We start from the raw sequence: 20,468 nt of genomic DNA on the forward strand, positions 1-20,468 counted from the left end.
ACCCTCTCTTCAATTTATTCATGCTAAAATGTATCTCATCACTTTGTCTTTATTTTAATTAAACTATTTTGCATTCTTGGGAAAAAAACTTAAACAAAAATCAGTTACTTAAATGTAGATTTATTTTAGCCTTTAGGAAAAAATGTGATCATTTGCCCCAAATCAAGTATATACATATGCCTCTCTTTCCTTCCAGAATTAACCACTGAATAAGGTAATAAAATGGCTTATAGATGCCATGGCATGTTCCCAATCTAGCAAAGGGACCATCCCAAATTACTAGAGCAGCTTTTGATATTAAATTAGTGAAGTTCAATGAAGTACATTTACCCTGAATCTTGTCTTAGGCAGCCAGATTACGGGCTTTGCTCCCTATTTTGGGTGCGTTGTGTCCTGAAACACGTATACTTTTGAACTGATATAGCTGTTGTAAAATCAATCTAGCTCTCCTAACAAAAACTATGTTCCCACCTCTGCCCTTCTCAGAACGTATCTTGATTTGTAGATTTGGCTTGAAGGCAATGATATGGTATGATATGATATATATGATATGATATACATATAATTACAAAACTAAGTCAAGTCAAAATGAATATTAAAATCATTTATGAAAATTAAAAGCAAATAAAATAAGTGAGTGTAAGTCCATGTTGTTTTATTGGCTACCACATAATCAGGTATTATTTCAGGTTAAAATATAGTAATTTGATTGTACATTTCTAACAAGATATATCTTTAGAGCACTCTTAGTGAGATATATCTTTATAGTAAAATAGCCCCACAATAAAAACTTAAATCACTTTTCTCTAGTTATATTATTAGTGATAATTTTGTATTATTAGTCAGAAGTTACTTGTCATGTGTACAGTAGAAAAGGATATAAATATTTTATTAATATTAGAAATCATCATTTTAAAATAAAAATAGTTACAACAATGATAGAAAATGAAAAATGATAGTAAATTTAAATTGTGTACTTATAAATAAATCTGAAATTATTGGTATAAATTGATAACATATAGTGTCTAAAATATATATATTTCTCAGTGCCTTTTCACTAAAATATTCTAGAAGCAATGATCAATAATTTTCAGTAACAATAAGTGACAATGTTCAAATTATGGTTTTTAAATACCATTTTGAATTGAATCAATAAGGCAACCTTAGAAGAGTGGCTGATTTTAGGCTGAGACAGAAATTGTCCAGGAATATTTGGGAATAACAGAAATCAAGAGACGATATCACAAGTGACTAACATTATACTCATGTTAAGATGAATCATGAGCTAGCATGGTGCATATACCAAAAGTAAAACCTGGGCACACATTGAAGGTTGGTAGAAGTAACTACTGTGTAGAACTAAAACCACCAAGTGTTATTTTAAAAATTACTTCAGTGGCTGAGGAGATAGCTCAGTGGTCTAAGCACCTTCCTGGCAAGCCCAAAGACTCAGGCTCTCTCCCTGGCACCACATGCCTTGCTGACCCTGGAACCCTGGGTGCACCGTTCTGGCCCTGAAACCAGGAGTGGGGGCACATGCCTATAATCCCAGCAATAGGGAGGCTGAGACCGGAAGAGCTCTATGAGCCTGAGTCACATAGCAAGACCCTGTACCAAATCAATCAATCAATCAATCAATCAATCACCTGAGTTCATGATGATACTTCAGAATTGCATCTATAAAACACTTTCAGGCCATTGCTGGACTTCTGGACATATCACCCCAAAATATGACAGTAGAAGATTAGTATAGTACCTCTGATTTGGATTATTTTTAGTGGGTTATTCAGATGAACTACAGACATAATTATAACTCTAAAGCTGATCTTTTATAAAATAAATTTATATCTATGGAAGAAATCCTTACTAATGAATTTATGTATGTTAGAACAAAGCCTGCTTTTATCACTTAGATAAAGGCTTTTTAGAAATCTACACAAACTTTATTTATTGGCTGTTTCTTCCTCTCACCCGTCCACAAGCTGTGTCCATCACCCCTCAACAGCTCAAGCTCTGATTCCTTTCTGCATCTCAGAATATTATGCTTCAATCACTTGACCCTTCTTAGAAATCTCATGTTTTGTGGGATTCCAATACTTTAAAAATGGTTCTTTGTTCTCTGTGTTATTCCAATTTAATTTAAAGCCCAACCAAAGAATCTTGAAGTACAGAAAAAGCCGTGTTCTTTTCCTGTCTGACTATTATTTAGGGATCAACTCATTATTTTGAACACTGATTAAAAGAAAGGTGTGTGGTGTTTAAATGTGAATATATTAAATGTTTATTTCACCTACAATTTCTGCATAAATTTTATCTCAAATACAATAGTGGAAGAGACAAGTTATTTTCATAAAATTTCTGTCAATGAATGATGAAGTTAGTATATCATCATTTTGCAAACACTTAAACAAATTACTAGAAAAAGGTAATTTATAAACAGCTGATAATACCACAAAAAAGGAGAAATATGTTGCTTTCTTCCAGCCCCCCCCCCCCAAAAAAAAAAGTGAAACTGTTAGGCAATAGTTCTGCCAGAAAATTAAACTCAAATTACAGACTAGATTTAATTACAATTAACAAGAAAATGCAAGCAACAGAGGAAGATGACTAATTATTTTATAGAATTTCAGTCTGTATAATTCATGCCAAGGGATTCTACAGGAAGGCATCTCAAACATTCACATGCATGCATGTTGTCTAGAGATCTTGTTTAAGGACAGATTCAGGCTGGCGATTTAGCTCAGTGGCACAGTGCCTACCTGGCAAGGACAAGGTCCTGAATTAAATTCCTGGTACCAAAAAACAAACAAACAAAAAAGAAATCAAGATAGATTCAGATCGTTTAGAACAGAATGGGGCTGGCATTCTTTATGATGAACTTGCAGGAGTTGCCAGGAACCATACCATGAGTAACAAGGGATAAGGACGCCAACTTGATTTCTTAAAACAAAAAAGACAAGCAGAAAAGAAAAAAAAAAAAAAAATGCTCTGTAAATTAAAAGCGACTTAAAAAACATGATGAAGAAATGCAATAGGTACAGATTTTCTACATATACTGAACTAATAAACGAGAAAGACTAAGAGAAAGTAATGGCTTGGTGTTTGATATAAAATAATTATTGTTAATTTCTAAAGAAGATAAAGTGTTACCATTTGCTGTTTAAGAAAAAGTGGTGTTTTTTGTTGTTGTTGTTTTTTGTTTTTTGTTTTTAATGCACTTGTAATTCTTGGCTGGTTTACTATGACAAAATGAACTGAATTTAAATCAGTGTGTACATGGATGCTGTTGAGATCATGTTATTTTCTCTAGGTTGGAAAATTTCCATAAGAAAAACTTCTTTTAAACTGCCTCCTGGCCAGCCAGATAGCTCCGCGGATTAAAGTGCCTGCTTAGGCAGTCACAGGCAGGTAAAATACCAATCAGCTGTGCTGGCCCCTCCCCCAGGGCGCGCTGAGACAGCTATTGAGACTGAGAGTGGTGACTCACGCCTGTAATCCCAGCACTTTGGAGGCTAAAAAACAGGAAGGATCACTACAAGTCTGATCTCTTTAGTGAGACCTTCTACTAAATTAAAAAAAAAAAAAAAGAAAGATAAAGAAAAAAGAAAAAAACTGCCTCCATAAAATTATTTGGCGTATTTTAGAATAATTCAATTGATGATTAATGCTCCTCTAAATTCCATTGACATGTGAACAGATTTTTTTTTGAAAGTCTAGCTTTTTATGTTTTCAAAAATAATTGAATGAACAGGAATAATACTACTTTTATTTAAAGTTAAAAATGTCTTTATCAGAAAACTAAGGTGTGAAATAAACCATAAGCATAACATTTTTTAAAGACTTCATTTCTCATTATCTAGTAAATATTTTTGAGTTAGAATACAAATGTTTACTCTTAGATTTAAGGGTCTTGTGCAGTATTTTAATAGAAGCACGCCCTCTGCTGTCTTGACCAAAAAAAAAAAAAAAAAAAAAAATCAGCACAAATGGAAGACTGTTTCCTTGATTTTTCCAGGTACCATACATTGCAAATAATGGTAATGAGTGCAATCAAGATCCAATAGCACATTTAAACATTATCATAGAAATTAAAAAGAGAAATATTTTTGTGTTTACAATTGAATTTTCTTATTTTTTATTTTTAAAAGAGAGTACAAGTTAGAATTAAAACAAAAATTACAAGTGATATAGAATTTCACTTAACAAAGTAATTCAAATTTTACAGTATATGTTGTCATATATAGCGTTGTCTTCCAACATGTCATTCATATTACCAGATATATTTGTGTAAAACTGATAGAAAGAAAAAACGAACAAATGTATAAGAAATTAAGAGAGAGAAAATACAAACCATTGGAAAAAGGAGATGAAACAAATTAAAGTATTAAATGCTTTTTTGCATAGACCAGCAGAAATACACAGTGCAGTTGTCCAAATCATCCTACTTATATACATCCATATATCTCTTTCCCTCATTCCTTTCCTTCTTCTTGACTCAGTGGCTCTTTCCTTTTGAATAAGTTCATTCCTTTTCCCGAGTATCTGTTATACCCTTTAGATTCCATTTTTCTCTTTCAGTTCTCACACAATATGATGTTTGCACATGTGGGTCTGATTTATTTCACTTAAGAGTATGGTCTCTAGTTGCATCCATTTACTGACAAATGACTCAAGTTTATACTGTTTTATATCTGACTAATACTCCATTATGTAAAAATAACACATCTTCTTTATGTATACTTCAGTTTATGGGCATCTGAGTTGTTTCCAGGATTTAGTGATGACAAATTGCATTGCTACAAACAGGGATGCACATATATCATTGCGGTATAATGTTTTCAATTCTTCTGGAAAAATACTCAGGAGGGGAATAGCTAGCTCGAATGGGATCACCAATCCTAGCTTTAGAAGGGCTCTCTACACTGATTTCCATAGTGGTTGTAACAGTCTGCACTCCCACCAACAGTGCAGAAGGGTTCCTTTTTCTCCACAGCCTCTCCAGCACTTATCATTGGCTGATTTCTTGATGATGGCAATTCTTTCTGGGCTGAGATGGAATCCCAAATACTAGCAAAGAATGTAGGAAATCATCAAGAAGAGTATACATCATGACCAAGTAGGATTTGTGCCAGGAATTCAGGGATGGTTCAACATACACAAAATTATTTATTTATTTATTTATTTATTTATTTATTGTATTTAGTACATGGGCAATGGAGTCTTATCACCCACATTGGACTCATAGTGATCCTTCCTGTTTTCAGTCTCCCAAGCGCTGGGATTACAGGCATGTACCACCATGCCCAGTCTCAAATGCATCTCAGCGCACCATGGGGGTGGGGTCTGCACAGTAGGCCAGTGATCAAACCCCTGGCCCCTGCATTTGCCTAAAGCAGGCATGTTAATTCACTGAGCTATCTGGCTGGCCCACACAAATTTATGCATGTAATACACAGCATCAGTAGAACCAAGAACTCAGTAGAATAAGTGCTTGCCTGACAAGTGCAGGGTCCTCAGTTCAATCCCCAGTAAAGAAGGAAAAAAACCAAAAATCAAAAAACCAAGAACAAAAGCCACATGATCATCTCAATAGATGCAGAAAAGGCTTTTGACAAAGTCCAACATTCATTCATGATAAAAAAAAAACCCTACAGAAAACTGGAATAGATGGCCTATGTCTCAACCTGATAAAAGTCATCTATAAGAAACCAACAGCCAACATCATACTAAATGGGCAGAAACTGAAGGCTTTCCCTTTAAAATCAGGAACAAGACAACAATGTCCACTGTCTCCATTCTTATTAAATACAGTTCTTAAAACACTAGCCAGAGCATTTAGACAATAGAGATAAATAAAAGGAATAAGGATTGGAAAAGAAGTTAAATCATCATTGTTTGAAGATGACATGATACTCTACAAACAGGACTCCAAAAACTCCACCAACAGTCTTGTAAATTTAATCACCAAATTCAGCAACATAGCAGGATACAAACTTAACACCCAAAAATCAGTAACACTCCTGTATACAAACAATGAACACACTGAGAGAGAAATTAGGAAAACTACACCTTTCAAATAACATCCAAAAAAAGGAGAAATTCTTAGCATTCAATCCACAAAGGACATAAAAGATTTATACAGTGAAAATTATGCTACTCTGAGAAAAAAATTGAAGAGGATTCAAGAAAATGGTAAAGTATTCTATGCTCCTGAATTGGAAGAACCAACACTGTAAAAATGGCCATCCTCCCAAACTTGTTATACAGATTTAATGCAATTCCTATCAAAATACCTTCAGTATACCTCACAAAGCTAGAGAGAATGTTCCTCAAATTCATTTAGAAACAGAAGAGACCCAGAATGTCAAAAGCAATTCTGGGAAAGAAGGGAAAGGCAGGAGGTATCACAATCCAATCCTTGACCTGAAATTATCCTATAAAGCTACTGGAATAAAATCAGCATTGCACTGTCATAGGGACAGGCCCGAGGATCAATGGAACAAATTGGAAGATGCTGACACAACTGCAAACACCCTCAGTCACCTTATTTTTGTTAAAGGGCCCAAACATGTTCGTTGGAAGAAAGATATCCTCTTTAATAAATGGTGTTGGAAAAACTGGCTTTTCACATGCTTAAGGTTAAAACTAGACCCATGCCTATCACCATGCACAAAGCTGCAGTTAAAATGGATCAAAGATTGAAAAATTAAAATAGAACAATAAATCTTCTGGAGGACAATGTAGGTAGAAATCTTAAAGATATAGTGATAGGTAGAGAGTTCATAAACAAAAACCAAGCTATATGGGAAATACTTCAAAGAATCAACAACTGGGATCTTATCTTCTTTTTTTTTTAGAAGTTTCTTTATTTCAAAGCAAATCTCCAACAGAGTAAAAAAAAAAAAAAGAAAAAAAAACCCACAAACCAGGAAAACATTATAGTCTAGTGTCCCTCAGACAAACGCCTTCTATCTAGAACATATAAAGAGTTTGAAAAAAAAAAAAGTCCAATCCCCTAATCCAAAAATGGGCATCTGAGATGAATATACATTTCTCAGAAGAAGAAATACAAATGGGAGGTAAATATATTAAAAAATGTTCAACATCATTGGTCATTTGAGAAATGCAGATTTTTCTCATTCTTAAGGACTTTCTGTAAGACCAGCTCTCTTACATGGCTCATGTGATCATTTTTATTCCAAATAAAAACACTAAGACCTAAAAACAACAAATAAAAGCACTAAGATATAAAAATCCTAGATATTGTCCTGTTGTTTTTGTGGAATTACCTATAAAAAAGGCCCCTAAAAAGAATTATTTCTTCTACTTGACAAATGTTGGCCAATATTATTTTAAAAATTATATGATAGCACTCTTGAATTTTAGTTTCAGCTTTTTTGATAACTCACTACCTATAATCTTAAATAATAAATCAGTATATATTTGCATATGCCTGTTAGAGTCTCTGAGCTTAACAGAGACTAAATCAGTCATAAAATGTCTATCATCAGATCATTATATGGCCTAAAATCCCGAGAAAGGACTATAAAATTCAAGTCAAAAAATTTGCCAAGTTAGGTTTTTCTGTAAAATAAAATATAATGAAAATGGCACAATAGTAAGTAGAAAATTCTGAATAGGTCTCAATATACCAAAGAAAGTGAGTATCATATCGAAGCTTGCCCCCAAAGGCGATTCCAGGCGCAGATGGTTTTGCCGAACAATTCTATTAAACACTAAGGAAGAAAAAAAAATGCATAATAGTATGCAAACTCATTCAGTAAAGAGTAATTCATTCACTAGTCCAGTTTGGTCTTCATGTCAAAAGCTAGAAACCATTGTCCATAAAGTATATTTCATGGGTGTGTTTGTAGTGCCCATTATTTTACCGACCAAATCTAGACTACTTGTGCATCGTGGCTAAGTATACAAAGGAAAAGTCATTCTGCTCTAAACTGCACAAAAGTGGACAGCAAACTCAAGCCCAGCCAGGGCCACTTAGAGACTAAGCAAGACAGGATGAAGGGTGCTAGATATGTAGCTCAAGGCAGAGGCCTGAAGTTTAACCCCCAATGCCTCACATAAAAGTACGAGTCATCGATGGAAACTTCTTCTGCGTAGGTTCCTCCCTAGTTGTGGGAAAATGTTAAAACATCCAAGGTAAAACCCCTGCTCCTGACCGTGCCCTATCTAGGCCAGCTTCTCACTGATTCAAGTCTTTCTCAAAAAGTGCAAAGCAGATATCTGAATTCCACACAAAACCCTCCTAATAGTCATTAAGGATTCCCAGGGTCTCTGTTGTTGATCTCCCTTGATGTAACACGTACCAAAAAGAATTGTCAGAATCAACTTAGCTTTGTAAGACAAGTGTTTTCTACAGGCCTTTTATTTTATTTTCACTTTATCCTCCTCTTAACATTCCTGGGGAAACAACATTGGATTAGAAACCTTATTTTATAGTAGAGTAAGCGGTTTGTCCAAATTCATACAGATCACAGATGTCTGCTTTTGAATCAAAACCTCTAAATCTCCACCTTCTTTCATTAAGATGGCCTGGTAGGTACAGCATGTCTCCAAGGAAGGAGGAAGGATTGCAGCTGCAACTGACACAGGATGGACACAGAACCAGGCCTATGATCTTCTGGAGGAAGGAGCTATGGAGGAGGAGAAACAACCCGAGATGCAAGGGGACAGGGGTGGGGCAATAGGAATAGCATGCAGTACAGTAGACCAAAAAAAGGGGGAGAAAAGTGTTATTTGGCTTACAGTTTATAGAGCTTTCACTCCATACATGGCTGGATCCAAGACCTATTGGTTTGGCAGAGGAAAACAGTTCGTGCCGGCAGACTATAACAAAGCAACAGTGGTAGAGAAAGTTCTTTCTGTCCATTACATTTCATTCAGACTACTTGCCCTGGTGGGTGTAGCACTCACACCTTTAAGCCCAGTCATAACTAAGCCAGAGCAAGCAGTGGAGTGATTTACAAACAGCACATCCTCTATGCTAGCATTACACACTTGAGATTCAGCCACCTCTGAAAAAGGTCCATCTACAAATGCAGGAGAGCCTAGAGGGACATCTAGATACAAATCACAACATGTCCTCTCCTGAGCATTTGCTTTAACTATCGCCTCTGATTAAACTTCTCCCATTTCTTCTATGCTCCTCATATATCTGTCAAACGTTACCTCCTCCTCACAAAGACCATTGGCATTTCTATGGCCATCCACCAAGGCCCCTTGTAGTTCAGCAGGCAGCCAGCAGGGGCAGAGCTGTCCCACACGTTTGGAGGTGGGGCAGGAGGTACCTCCTAGGGACTTTTGCTTTTCCCTTACGAATTTTCAGGTTTAGGATCCGCATCCCTCAGACTGGCTCCAAAAAGAGATTTCATGTGCATTTTTTCCTCCATTATTTCATATCTTTATGAAATAAAAAGTGAGCATATGATTAGAAAAAGAAAATGAGTACTTCTTTAAAGGAAAGAGCTGAAGGAAGGGTGGAAGATGTATGAGGTCTTCATCGCCTTGGGGCTTTCCACCTGTGTCATGACTGGTGCACATGGGTTCCAGGAAGATCTCAGAGCAGCGTCAACATGGTAAAGCGTGCTGTGATTAATCATGGGGCTCTAGGCTCCTCTGGTTTCTGAATGGGAAGACAGGGTTTCACCTCACAGAGACTGTGTATTAAGTGATCCTGGAGGAAGCACATGATGGCCAATATCCTAATGGTGTAAAACCACATCTCAGTATCCCCGGCTATCCTGAGAGAAGGTAGAGCCTGTGGTGATAGTTCAAGGACTCACAGTTCTCTCGTTTTCAGACATTCAAACAAAAGCTTTCCTTGCAGGAAGGCATGGGACCTCCCAGGAATCGGTCCACTATGGCTGCTGTAAAGTGTAGCATTCTTAATGACTTTCAGCTTAGTTTGGAGGAGATGAAAACTTGGAAGTGCTTGATGATTTTGATGTGTGCAATCCTGTAAAGAGGAATATTATGTGCATATTTAAGACACAGGAAAAAGGAAAAACATTAGCAGTCAGACCAGGAACAGCTGACAGTAGGAAGGATCGAGTCTCTAGACTAAGATGAAAAACAAATACAAGAAAATAAAATATGCTTCACAAATCTATCCATGCTGAAGAAGACACAAGGGCTTCATCATAGTCTTTATGACCTGTTTGCAAAGTTAGTTCCATTGTCCTTAGCAAGCACGACTCAAGATAAAGAACTGGAAACTCTTCTCGGAGGAAAGGACACGGCTGAGAAGTTGGAAATAGGATTAGAATGAAGGTTGTGTTGTTCTCCAGGTCAAGCTGTCCAGAGAAAAATGGCAGAATGTTGCAGTGCCGTGTTCCACTGAAACACTGACTCGATAAAGAGGCAAAGATCCATTTTGCAAAATGATTACCATGGGAATGAGAACGGCTCACCTGAGAGGTCGATGCAAAGTGATCCAGGTCACCACTGCCTGCACAGGAAAGACAGACGAACACGGTGAGCAGGCAGCGAGGAAAGGAAGGAACAGTGTGACCCAAAGAGAGCGTTTTAGATGCTTGCCTGTTAAGCATTTTGTCTCGGTCACTTTTCTCATTGCTGAAACAAAACATCCAATACCCAAAGTTAAAAGGGGGAAATTTTATTCAGCTCACAGTTTGTAGAGGTTTCAGCCCACCATGGCTGGCTCCAAGGCAAGGTGGCAGAATGGCAACAGTTCGTGGAGGTGGAAGACCACAAAAGCAGGCAAAGGAAGGGGTTGCACACCTCTTTCTAGCCCTATACTGTATGCAGGCTATGCACTACAGGGCACACACCCACGATCTCAGTATTAGACCACAGAAGAGAAACTCTAGACTCAGCCAGTTCTGAAAATCCCACCCCCGATGGGCCACATGAGAGTGTAGGGTGAAATCTACTCTTTAAAAATGTATTTGGTACAGGATCTTACTACACAGCTCAAACTCATAGTGATCCTACTGTTTTCACCCTCCCTGGTGCTGGGATTATAGGTATTTGCCACCACACCTGGATTTCGTGGCTGACTCAGCACAACCAGTGTCGGCCTGGTACAGCATGGGGTACCAGTGATTGAACCCCAGTCCCTGCACTTGTCTAAGCAGGTGCTTATTCCACTGAGTAAATTAGACACAAACTATAACACATGTTTTGACTTGTATCAAGAGGAAGGAAGCTCTGAAGCTAATATGATAATCCACGATGGTGAGGAGCTATAGACTTACTGAATTATCTCAAAGCATAACTACGCTATGGTTTTTATAATGCACCCCCAAAATGTCCCATCAGATGGTTAAAGGTGGAGCTTTTGGAAGTCAATTGAAACATGGGGAGGGGGCAGCAAGTGACAGGAAGGGATAGTGTACTGCAAACTGGCAGGTGCTAGGAGCAAGTTGGGAAAAACTGACAGTGGGCTGGGATTGGCCAAATGGTAGGTTCACCTAGTGTCCAGGCACTGGCAGGTGTGTTAGCAGAAAGGAGCAGTGCTGACTGCCGGTTGTGGCTTTGGGAATGAACAAAGAAATGGGAGGAAGGAAGGAAGGAAGGAAAGAAGGAACGAAGGAAAGAAGGAAAGAAGGAAAGAAAAGAAGGAAGGAGGAAGGCAGAGAGAGAAAGAGGAAGGAAGAGGAGGGAGCCAGGGAGGAATGGAGGGAAGGAGAGAAGGAGAGAGAGAAAAAAGAGGGAGAGAGGGAGGAAAGCTGCTGGAGCCCAAAGTACAGGTCAGTCTAAGGAGGGAGAGGTAGGAGCACAATGTCCTTTGTCCAACTGGGGTGACAGTGGCGTGTCACATCTGTCACACTGTGTTGGGAAATACCAGGCCTTTGAGAGTTTATCAAAGACATCATTAAGAAAGGCAAAGCTGAGCTGGAGGGCCCCTGTAATTTGATGTCCTCTTTCTCTATTTATTTGATTTTCCAGGGTTGTAGTTGGGACACAGGGTCTCATGCATGTCAGGCAAGGGCTCAGAATTCAAAGTGGAGGGGCTGGAGAGATGGCTCAGTGGTCTAAAGCACCTACTTGGAACAAGCTTAGCAAAGGCATCAGGGACCGCGGTTCGATCCCCCAGCACCACATGCCAGCCAGCCCCGCCCCCTGGTGGGCTGAGCTGGCCACACACACACACCACTCTCTCTCTCTCTCTCTCTCTCTCTCTCTCTCTCTCTCTCTCTCTCTCTCTCTTTCAAATAAATTAAAAAAAAATTAAAAAAAAAAAAAAAGAATTCAAAGTGGAATGAGGAGGTAAGGTCTGGAGATGGGAACAGCATTCACCGTGGCAATGTGCTCTGACTGACAAGCATTGGGTGGCCAAGGTCCAGGGACTGACAGAAGGTGTTTCAGGAAGAGAGCAGGGGTGGTAGCCACCCAGGGACTATAGGAATCCAGCACACCAAGCTTGTGGGAGATGGCTGGGGAGAGAAGTGACAGTCATGGCAGGGTCTTGTGGGAAGCCACCTTAGGCCCCCACTGATGCGGGACTCAATTATTCTTACCAGGGCCAAGTCTACCTAAGACCAAGGTGGGGCATGGAAGACAGTGCTGGAGACCAGGACCTGGGCCTGTTCTACTTTCACTTTCTTTGTCTCTGATTGGTCATGTATGGGCTCCAGAAAACACTTGGTGGATTCATCCCATGACTGAGCACCTAAACCCAGGTTGGGAGGCTTTTCTCACCCCTGGAATCCAGAGGTGGGTGTGCTCTGAAGAGTGGCTGGAAGAGGCCTTCATGAGGTGCGGGGCCCCCATAGAGACACCATCCTCTTGGATTCCAGCCTGGCTCAACCAAGATTGTAATGTAAGCAGGTTTCCTTTTCCTTTACCTTTAGAGGTAGGCAGGCAGAAAGAAAGGTGGGAAGAAAGGAAGAAAAGAAAGGAGAGAAACAGAAAAGATGGGGAGAATGTAAACTTTGTAAGAGGGTGAGGGTGTCATATTTGCAATCAGACTGAGCTCTCCCTTTCCTCTTCTAGGTGAGAAGCATTACAGGCTTCATTGAACTGAAGCCCAAGGCACAAGGCCAGTGAACACACACACACATTACACACACACACACACACACACACACACACACACACACACATCACACACACGAATGTGAACCATAAAGGCCAGTGTTATGGTTTGTGTCTAGTTGTACCCCTAAAGCCTCATAGAGTCATTGAGATGGGCTTCTAGAGTTTGTGTGAGTACTATACTTGCCCTGGGGCTGATAAGCTGCATACAAATGTAAGGAGGAGAGAGGCCTGCTAGCTGCCACAGCCACTCCTCCCTTTAGGCTCTGGGTCTTTGCTGTTCTCTGCCACCATGAACTGCTGCCCTCTGCCACATGCCACTTTGCTGTAGAGCCAGCCAAGTATGGACTGTGACCTCCACTATGTGTGAGCTAATTAAATTTTCTTTCCTTAATTCTTCCTTAATGATTTTGTGCCAGCAACGAGAGAAAAGCAACCAAGACAGCCGGTGCGCCCGTGTCTGTCCACCCTGGAGGACCGCGGACACCCTGTATCTGCCATGTTCTGTTGGGCTGAGACTTTATCAAAGACGCCATTGAGAAAAGGAGAAGGACAAGAATAGTGACTGCCTGAAATGGAGGGCCTATATAATTTTCAGTTTCCTTTTCTTCTTTTTATTTACTTTTCAGGGCTGTAGTTTGGACCCAAGGTTTCATGCATGTTAGGTAAGCGCTGGAACTCTACCAATGGCCCCACGCCATTGTCCAGAGCTACCAGTGCACAGGCTTGAAATCACCAAGCTCTAACAAGGACTGTTTCATGGTATTCAGAAGCAAGGAAAGTGGAAACTGAATAGCTGCAAATGTTGGTAAGCAAAACTACCAGCAAAGAATGCCACAGTCTCACTTAACAAGAATAAAGATCACCAGTGTACAAAGCATGAATGTGTTCTCAAGTGCAAGCAAAGGGTGGCCTTGGAGCTCAGTGGTAGCACTCTTGCATAGGGTGCATGAGGCCTAGGATTCAAAATCCTGAAGTACCACAACAATTCCCAGTTTCAGGCAATATATGGGATCTCTTACTTTATCCCATATACTATATAAATGTAATTTATATGATAGATTAAATGTAATTTATATATGTATACATTATATATTAATATAAATATATGTATTTATACTAATACATAATATAATATAAATATATGTATTTATACTAATACATAATATAATATAAATATTTGTATATAAATATATATGAAATACATAATATATTATGATATGCATAAGACTTAATTGTCTTCAATGGTTTTACTTTTATCTTAACATGACTATATTGTAAATTTCAGTATAGTCTTAGAAAATGAAGACAGCATATGTTGTCACATTATGCTTTCTAGAAAATATTGCTAGCAGGCTTTTATTTGATGAGTCAGCCTAGTACTTTCTAAATTACAGAATATTATCTGTGAGCAATTTAGCTACAGAGACATCTGAGATGGAAATATAGCTCCCTTCATTAGTATTTCTAGCAGTGTGAATATTTCTAACTGTTAATATTTCTTTGGTTAACATTTCTAAGAGCAAGGTGAAATTTATTTTGTGATTCTAAGACATTTTTCTTTAAATACTGCCCAGTGTCTGGATTGAGTTGAGCAGGTGGTCTGAGTTGAAATTCATCGTTCTCCAATGTATCCTTTGTTTATTTTTTGCTTATGTCTCAAGAAGCTGTTGGTAAAATGACAAACACTCAGAGAACAAGGACGTGGGTCTGACTGTTGTCTTCACCCTTAACCCCAGCACCTGGCCCCCATGGCCCTCACACTTGGTCTACACTGACGAGCCATCCCAGCATCGCTCCCTCTTTGCAGTGCCATGGTTATCCTCACATCCGGATGTCTCTGATAGCATCCTCATCAAGGCCCTGCCCAGGGAGCCAACCTACCCCACTGCTGAGGTGACAGAAGGCCGTGTGTGTCGCCTGCTATGGATTCAACTGAGAAATTTCTCTTCAAAATCTCCTGTCCTCAGAGCAGGTGCACTAGGTGGATGACTGGACCAAAGGCCACTCCTAGCATTTAATTAATCACAGATCCATAGTTCAGTGTGTGGTTGGAAAGCAGAGCCAGCTTGGAAGACGCAGGTCACATTTGGAGTGCCTGAAGGATGTGTCCTCCTCACGGTTCCACCCTTCTCTCTGTCTCCTGACTGTCATCTCTGCCCCAGTTGACAGTGGACCGTGTCTGCTCAGAAGAAGAAGCCCAGACAACTCCCTTCAAATTCTTGCTGTCAGTACTGTCTCTCAGTGTAAGATCACATTCACAAGCTGTATATAATAGAAAATTAGCAGTGTTAAAAACTTCTAATTCAGAGAAATCTAAATCACTCCCAGCTAAATAAAGGATACACTGTGTGTACTGATTGGAGACTCATAGAAAGTTGTTAATTTTGCCTAAGTTGATCAATAGAGTTAATCTCAACAGATTCTGTGGAAATTTGAAAAATCGCTTCTATAATTTGTTTCAAAACCATATAGTTGAAAGTGAAGCAAAGCTGGAAGACTTACACCTCCTGATACCAGTTCATACTATAATAATTAAGATAGTGTAGTTTTTGGCACAAGCTTCAACAACTCTAGCAACGGTGTAATGGAAAGTCCAGAAAGAGAACTTTATATGTACAATCACCAAATTGATATAGACACACCATTCTAACTAAATGGAAGAATAATACTTTCGATAAATAGTGCTGCCATAAGTGGATATGTACTAGGGATAAAGTTTAAGAAAAAAAATGGGAGAATGTCCTCAACATTAGGGGACAGTGAGTGATTTCTTAAATAAGAACACAAAAGTTGAGCTGGTAAGATAGCTCAGCGGACTAAATACCTGCTTAGGCAAGTGCAGGAATCAGGGTTTGATCCCTGGCACTGCATGCTGTGCCAGCCCCACCCCCGGAAGAGCTGAGCCGGCTACAGAGTCTGGGCGTGGTGGCACAGGCCTGAAATCCTGGGGCTGGGGAGGCTGAAAACAGGAGGACCACTATGAGTCTGAGGTGTGTAGTGAGACCCTATACAAAATACATTTAAGAGCACTTTTTTTTTTTTTGTTTTTTAACCAAGATGGTGTCGAAGGTGAAAAAGGAAGCTCCAGTCCCTTGCAAAAGCTTTGAAGGCCAAGAAGGCCATGCTTAAAGGCATCCACAGTCACAAAAAAAGATATGAATGTTACCCACCTTCTGACATCCCAAGACACTCTGTCTCCAGAGGCAGCCCAAATATCTTGGAAGAGTGCCCCCTGGAGAAACAAGCTTGACCACTATGTCATCTTGAAGTTCCCCCTGACAACAGAGTCAACCGTCAAAAAGATCGAAGACAACAATGCACTCATGTTCATTTGTGGATGTCAAAGCCAATAAGCACCACATCAAACAAGTTATAAAGAAGCTCTATGACATCGATGTTGCCAAGGTAAATACCCTAATCAGGCCTGACAGTGAGAAGGCATATGTTCAACTGGCTCCTGATTATGATGCATTGGATGTTGTCAACAAAATTGAGATCATCTAACCTGAGTCCAGTTGGCTAATTCTAAATACATGCTTTTTTTCCCCATTAAAAAAAAGTATTTTAAAAAACCCCTACAGGGGCTGGGGAGATGGCTCTGTGGAATAAGCGCTTCCCCGGCAAGTGCAAGGGCCTGAGTTGAATCTCTGGTTCTGCAAACAAACAAACAAACAAACAAAAAACCCCACCTACAAATAAAAAGTAAACAGAGCATCTCTATGCTGGTGCACTGCTGTTTGGAAGATAATTTGTGTGGTCATTTTGGAAAACAAAGCTAAATAAACATTTTTCCTTTACCAACAGCTCTCCTCCTGAGTGCACAGTGGGGAAAAAAAATTAGTGTACTTCGTATACCAAAAATATACCATAAAAATATTGTTCAGGATTTGTGTTAGTGGTCCAAACACGTAACCCCCTCAAGTGTCCATTCACAATTAAAATAGGCGAACTAAAGTTTATGAATGCCATGACATTGTACACAGCAAAACAGATAAACTCTGCTGCAGGGAGCAACATGAATGAAACTCATGGAATTCATTTGAATTGAGAAAAGCAAGACCTAAGACAGCACGCACTGTGTATTCAGTCTGCATGGAATTCACAAGAGACTCAGGGTGTGCTGATAGACATCAGGATATTACCTCTGGGAATATCAATTCAGGGAGTTCTCAGTGGGTACTTAGGGTCCTAGAACAGTTCTACATCTTAACCCAGAGCATGGTTGCCGGGGTCTACATGTGTGTGTTAACATTACAATGCAATTTCTGGTCACTTGAGATTTATAGTCTTTCCATAACTTAGTATCTCATTAAAAGGAAATAAAATCCAGACAGAAAGTTATACAATAGATCATTTTGATACTCGAGACTGATCAAGTAGTTATGGAATTAGGCTGGGATGACCACGTCGTCTTCAAACTCTTCTACCCAGAGACAAAAGAAGGTTCTAGGAGGCACAAGTGTTTATAGTAAATGGAAAAATGTGCACATTTATTTTTAATGCCTTAGCAAATAAACATGACCCAAGTAAAACAATTATAGTTTAATTAGCTTTAGGTAATCATTGCAAGATGTAAAACATCGGTTCTGCTTATAGTAAGCATTCGTAATAAGCTTAGTATTACTACTTCCCTATCACTACTATTGTTGATTCCTTGCTGTTCAGTCATTGTTACTGATGGAGCCTGAAGTCCTCAGTGCCCGCTCCTCGACTTCCCTGGCTTCTGGCTTCTGCGCGCCACCATCCATCCTCGTCGCTTTCTCCACAAGGGTGCCACACAGGAGTGGCTCTGGGGACGTTGCTATAGTTTATCTTTGTAAGCTGAGCATGGGCCTCTGGAACGAGGAGGGGATGGGTTTTTCCGTCAGACAGACCACTCACAGACGGCCTCAAACGCATCGGAGCATGGGACGTCGTTCCACTTGCCATCCCGCAGGATCGCCACGCAGTCTTCATTAGAGCCAGCATTATTGGGTTCCCCGTTGTTCCAGTTGGTGTAGCTAGGCCTGATTCCCTTCCTGTCCACGAATTCGCCTTCGTTCCTCTCGTCCGTGATGCCCAGGAAGGGATTCTCATGAGCCACATTTCGGATGGCCCTGTTCTCCTCCGCGTTCCTGGGCGTGGGCACCGAGGCCTGAAACTGTGTGCACAGAGCCTGCACTCTGTCGAAGCTCCTGCGTTCGTGACGACTCAAGTAAAACTTCTTGCCAACTTTTTTGCCAAGCGAAAAGAATAACCCTAAAATGGGAAAAAGTGGGTGACACTGGCTGTTTTTGAGCACAACCTCAGTTATGTCCCTGGCTAAAGGCTTCCAGAGTGGAGTTGCTGGATAAGATAGCTCATGAAAAGTTAAATTTGAATTTCAGGGAAGGAGGAATATTTTCACTCAAACAAACTCCCATGAAATTTTGGGACATGCTTGTGCCCCCTGAAAAAAATATGTTCATTTGTTTTTTATATAAAATTGAAATACTATAATTCATGTATTGTCTTTTATTTGTTAATTCTGTCAACCTTTAAATGAGGGCTTTAGGACAAGATAAAACCTATATCCTTTTGGGTGAGAATTAATGAACACAAAGAATTTGGAATTCTGATGTCTCCTATACTGTTAATGTAATCCTGGAAAGGGGTCTGAGAATATTTGCCCCAGTGGGAAGGAACAAGGTTGTTTCCATTTCCAGGTTTAGGCCAGCAGAAGTAAAAGGCATAGACCCACTGTCAGAGAGCAAAAATTCGAGAACTGAGGAGCAGCACATCTAGGAGCAGACTGACTTCAGTTTAGAAACTGGTTCTGCCGCCAAATATTAGCTCTGTGCACTTGTGCAAGTAATTAATTTCCTCCTTCTTTGATTTCTACTACAAGTTTATTCTGAGGATCTCAAGAGACCAGACTAGGAGAATGACCTATCGAGATACTAGAAAGCCACAGGTACTTAGTCGGTATTCACTGCCCTCCACTGTTCTTGAACTCTACATTGTCTAAAGAATAAGAGAAAATGCTTACATGTCTTGATCTGCTCCACTTCATTCCACAGAGCTTGTGTCTCAATGTCATGTCTACTTCTGTCATCACACACTAGAAAATTAAAAGAGTGAGGAGTCATTTTTTAAAGATGGAGTTCGAGAATTGTGCCCATAGGGACTGGGGTATTTATTTTCAAATAAAAAGAAGCTTCATTTCCAGTGACATCTTGTACTTTGAAGGCAAATGAAAAATTCTAAGAAAAAAAAAATCTATAGCTCACCCATCCTAAAACATTGACTTTCACCTGAAGATTTACTACTGTTTACTATCATTTTGCTTCAAAAATAAGACCTAGTGGGCCAGCGAGATAGCTCAGTGGACTAAGCAGGGATCCTCAAATCACAGGCCACCCAGCCACTCCCCCGGGTGTGCTGAGCCCGTGACCTAATCCGGGCATAGTGGTGCACACCTGTAATCCCAGTGCTGAGGAGGCTGAAAACAGGAGGTTCACTCTGAGTCCAAACTGCATAGCAAGACCCCATACCATATACATAAAAAACAAAATAAATACATAAATAAAAAGATCTAGCCAGAAAATAACCAACTTTGAAAACCAGAGTCAAAAATGCCATAACCACTTCATGGCCTCTTCACTAAGATCACGTGTAAGAGTACTGGCTTCAATCGTGCTGTCACTGCCTTACCTACTGCCACATGGTCTTGGACAGTGGCCTCTCTGTCAGGCAGCCTGGGCAAGGACAGGTCGCTTGGCACTGGCATTTTGGATCTCCAGCTCTCAAGGCTGTGCATTTTCTGGCTAGCTCTTACATTCAGGAAAAGAGACTCCAACCGGCCCGTTGATCTACATATAATCCCCTCACCTACACATGGCTTCCTGTTGACCTAGCATGATAGAACTCGATGGACCAAAGTTTTACTGAGTTTTGTGACTAGAGTGCTTTATCAAGGCTGACAGTAAATCTCTGGAGAAACTATGACCTGGGAAATGTTAACTAAGGTATTTTCTTTAAGAGGTTTTGCTGACTGTTCTTGCTTTGCTTCTATTTTTCTCAAGTTTGCTCTGAGATACATCAAGAAGCCAGAACATTTGTAAGCTGCCCACTGACCAGGTGGGTGGAGGAGATGGCAAGCATGGCTTCCACACCATGCACTCTGTGAGTCTGGGCTGGGCTTGCGACTTTCTGAGATCAATGCTGTGTAGCGAAAAATAATAAGTGTGTTCTAAGATGCAGGAGGCCTGGGAGTGTCTATTTTTCATACTCTGGGAGCTCTGTTATTCCCTCTGTCCCTGTGGTAGCCTGGTGAATGTCAGGAGTCCCATGAGATGATGTCAGGAGACTCACGAGATGATGTCAGAACATCCACGAGATGATGTCAGGAGACCCATGAGATGATGTCAGAACACCCATGAGATGATGTCAGGAGACCCATGAGATGATGTCAGGAGACCCACGAG

The 20,468-nt window shown here is 39.9% G+C and overlaps 1 protein-coding gene across 1 annotated transcript in view; it reads right to left on the reverse strand.

The window, feature by feature from the left end:
- Positions 1–17,550: 17,550 nt before the first annotated feature.
- Mbl2 (mannose binding lectin 2) overlaps positions 17,551–20,468 on the reverse strand; it is a 5,555-nt gene continuing 2,637 nt past the window's right edge. The window contains exons 4-5 of the mRNA XM_023719146.1: positions 19,031–19,102; positions 17,551–18,261 (exon numbers count right to left, since the gene is read on the reverse strand). Of these exons, the coding sequence (XP_023574914.1) occupies positions 17,888–18,261; positions 19,031–19,102 (446 nt within the window). The 3' untranslated portion in view covers positions 17,551–17,887. The remainder of the gene's footprint in view (positions 18,262–19,030; positions 19,103–20,468) is intronic.

The sequence above is a fragment of the Octodon degus genome, unplaced genomic scaffold (genome assembly GCF_000260255.1).
Source record: "Octodon degus isolate 3935 unplaced genomic scaffold, OctDeg1.0 scaffold00005, whole genome shotgun sequence".
Lineage (NCBI taxonomy): Eukaryota > Metazoa > Chordata > Mammalia > Rodentia > Octodontidae > Octodon > Octodon degus.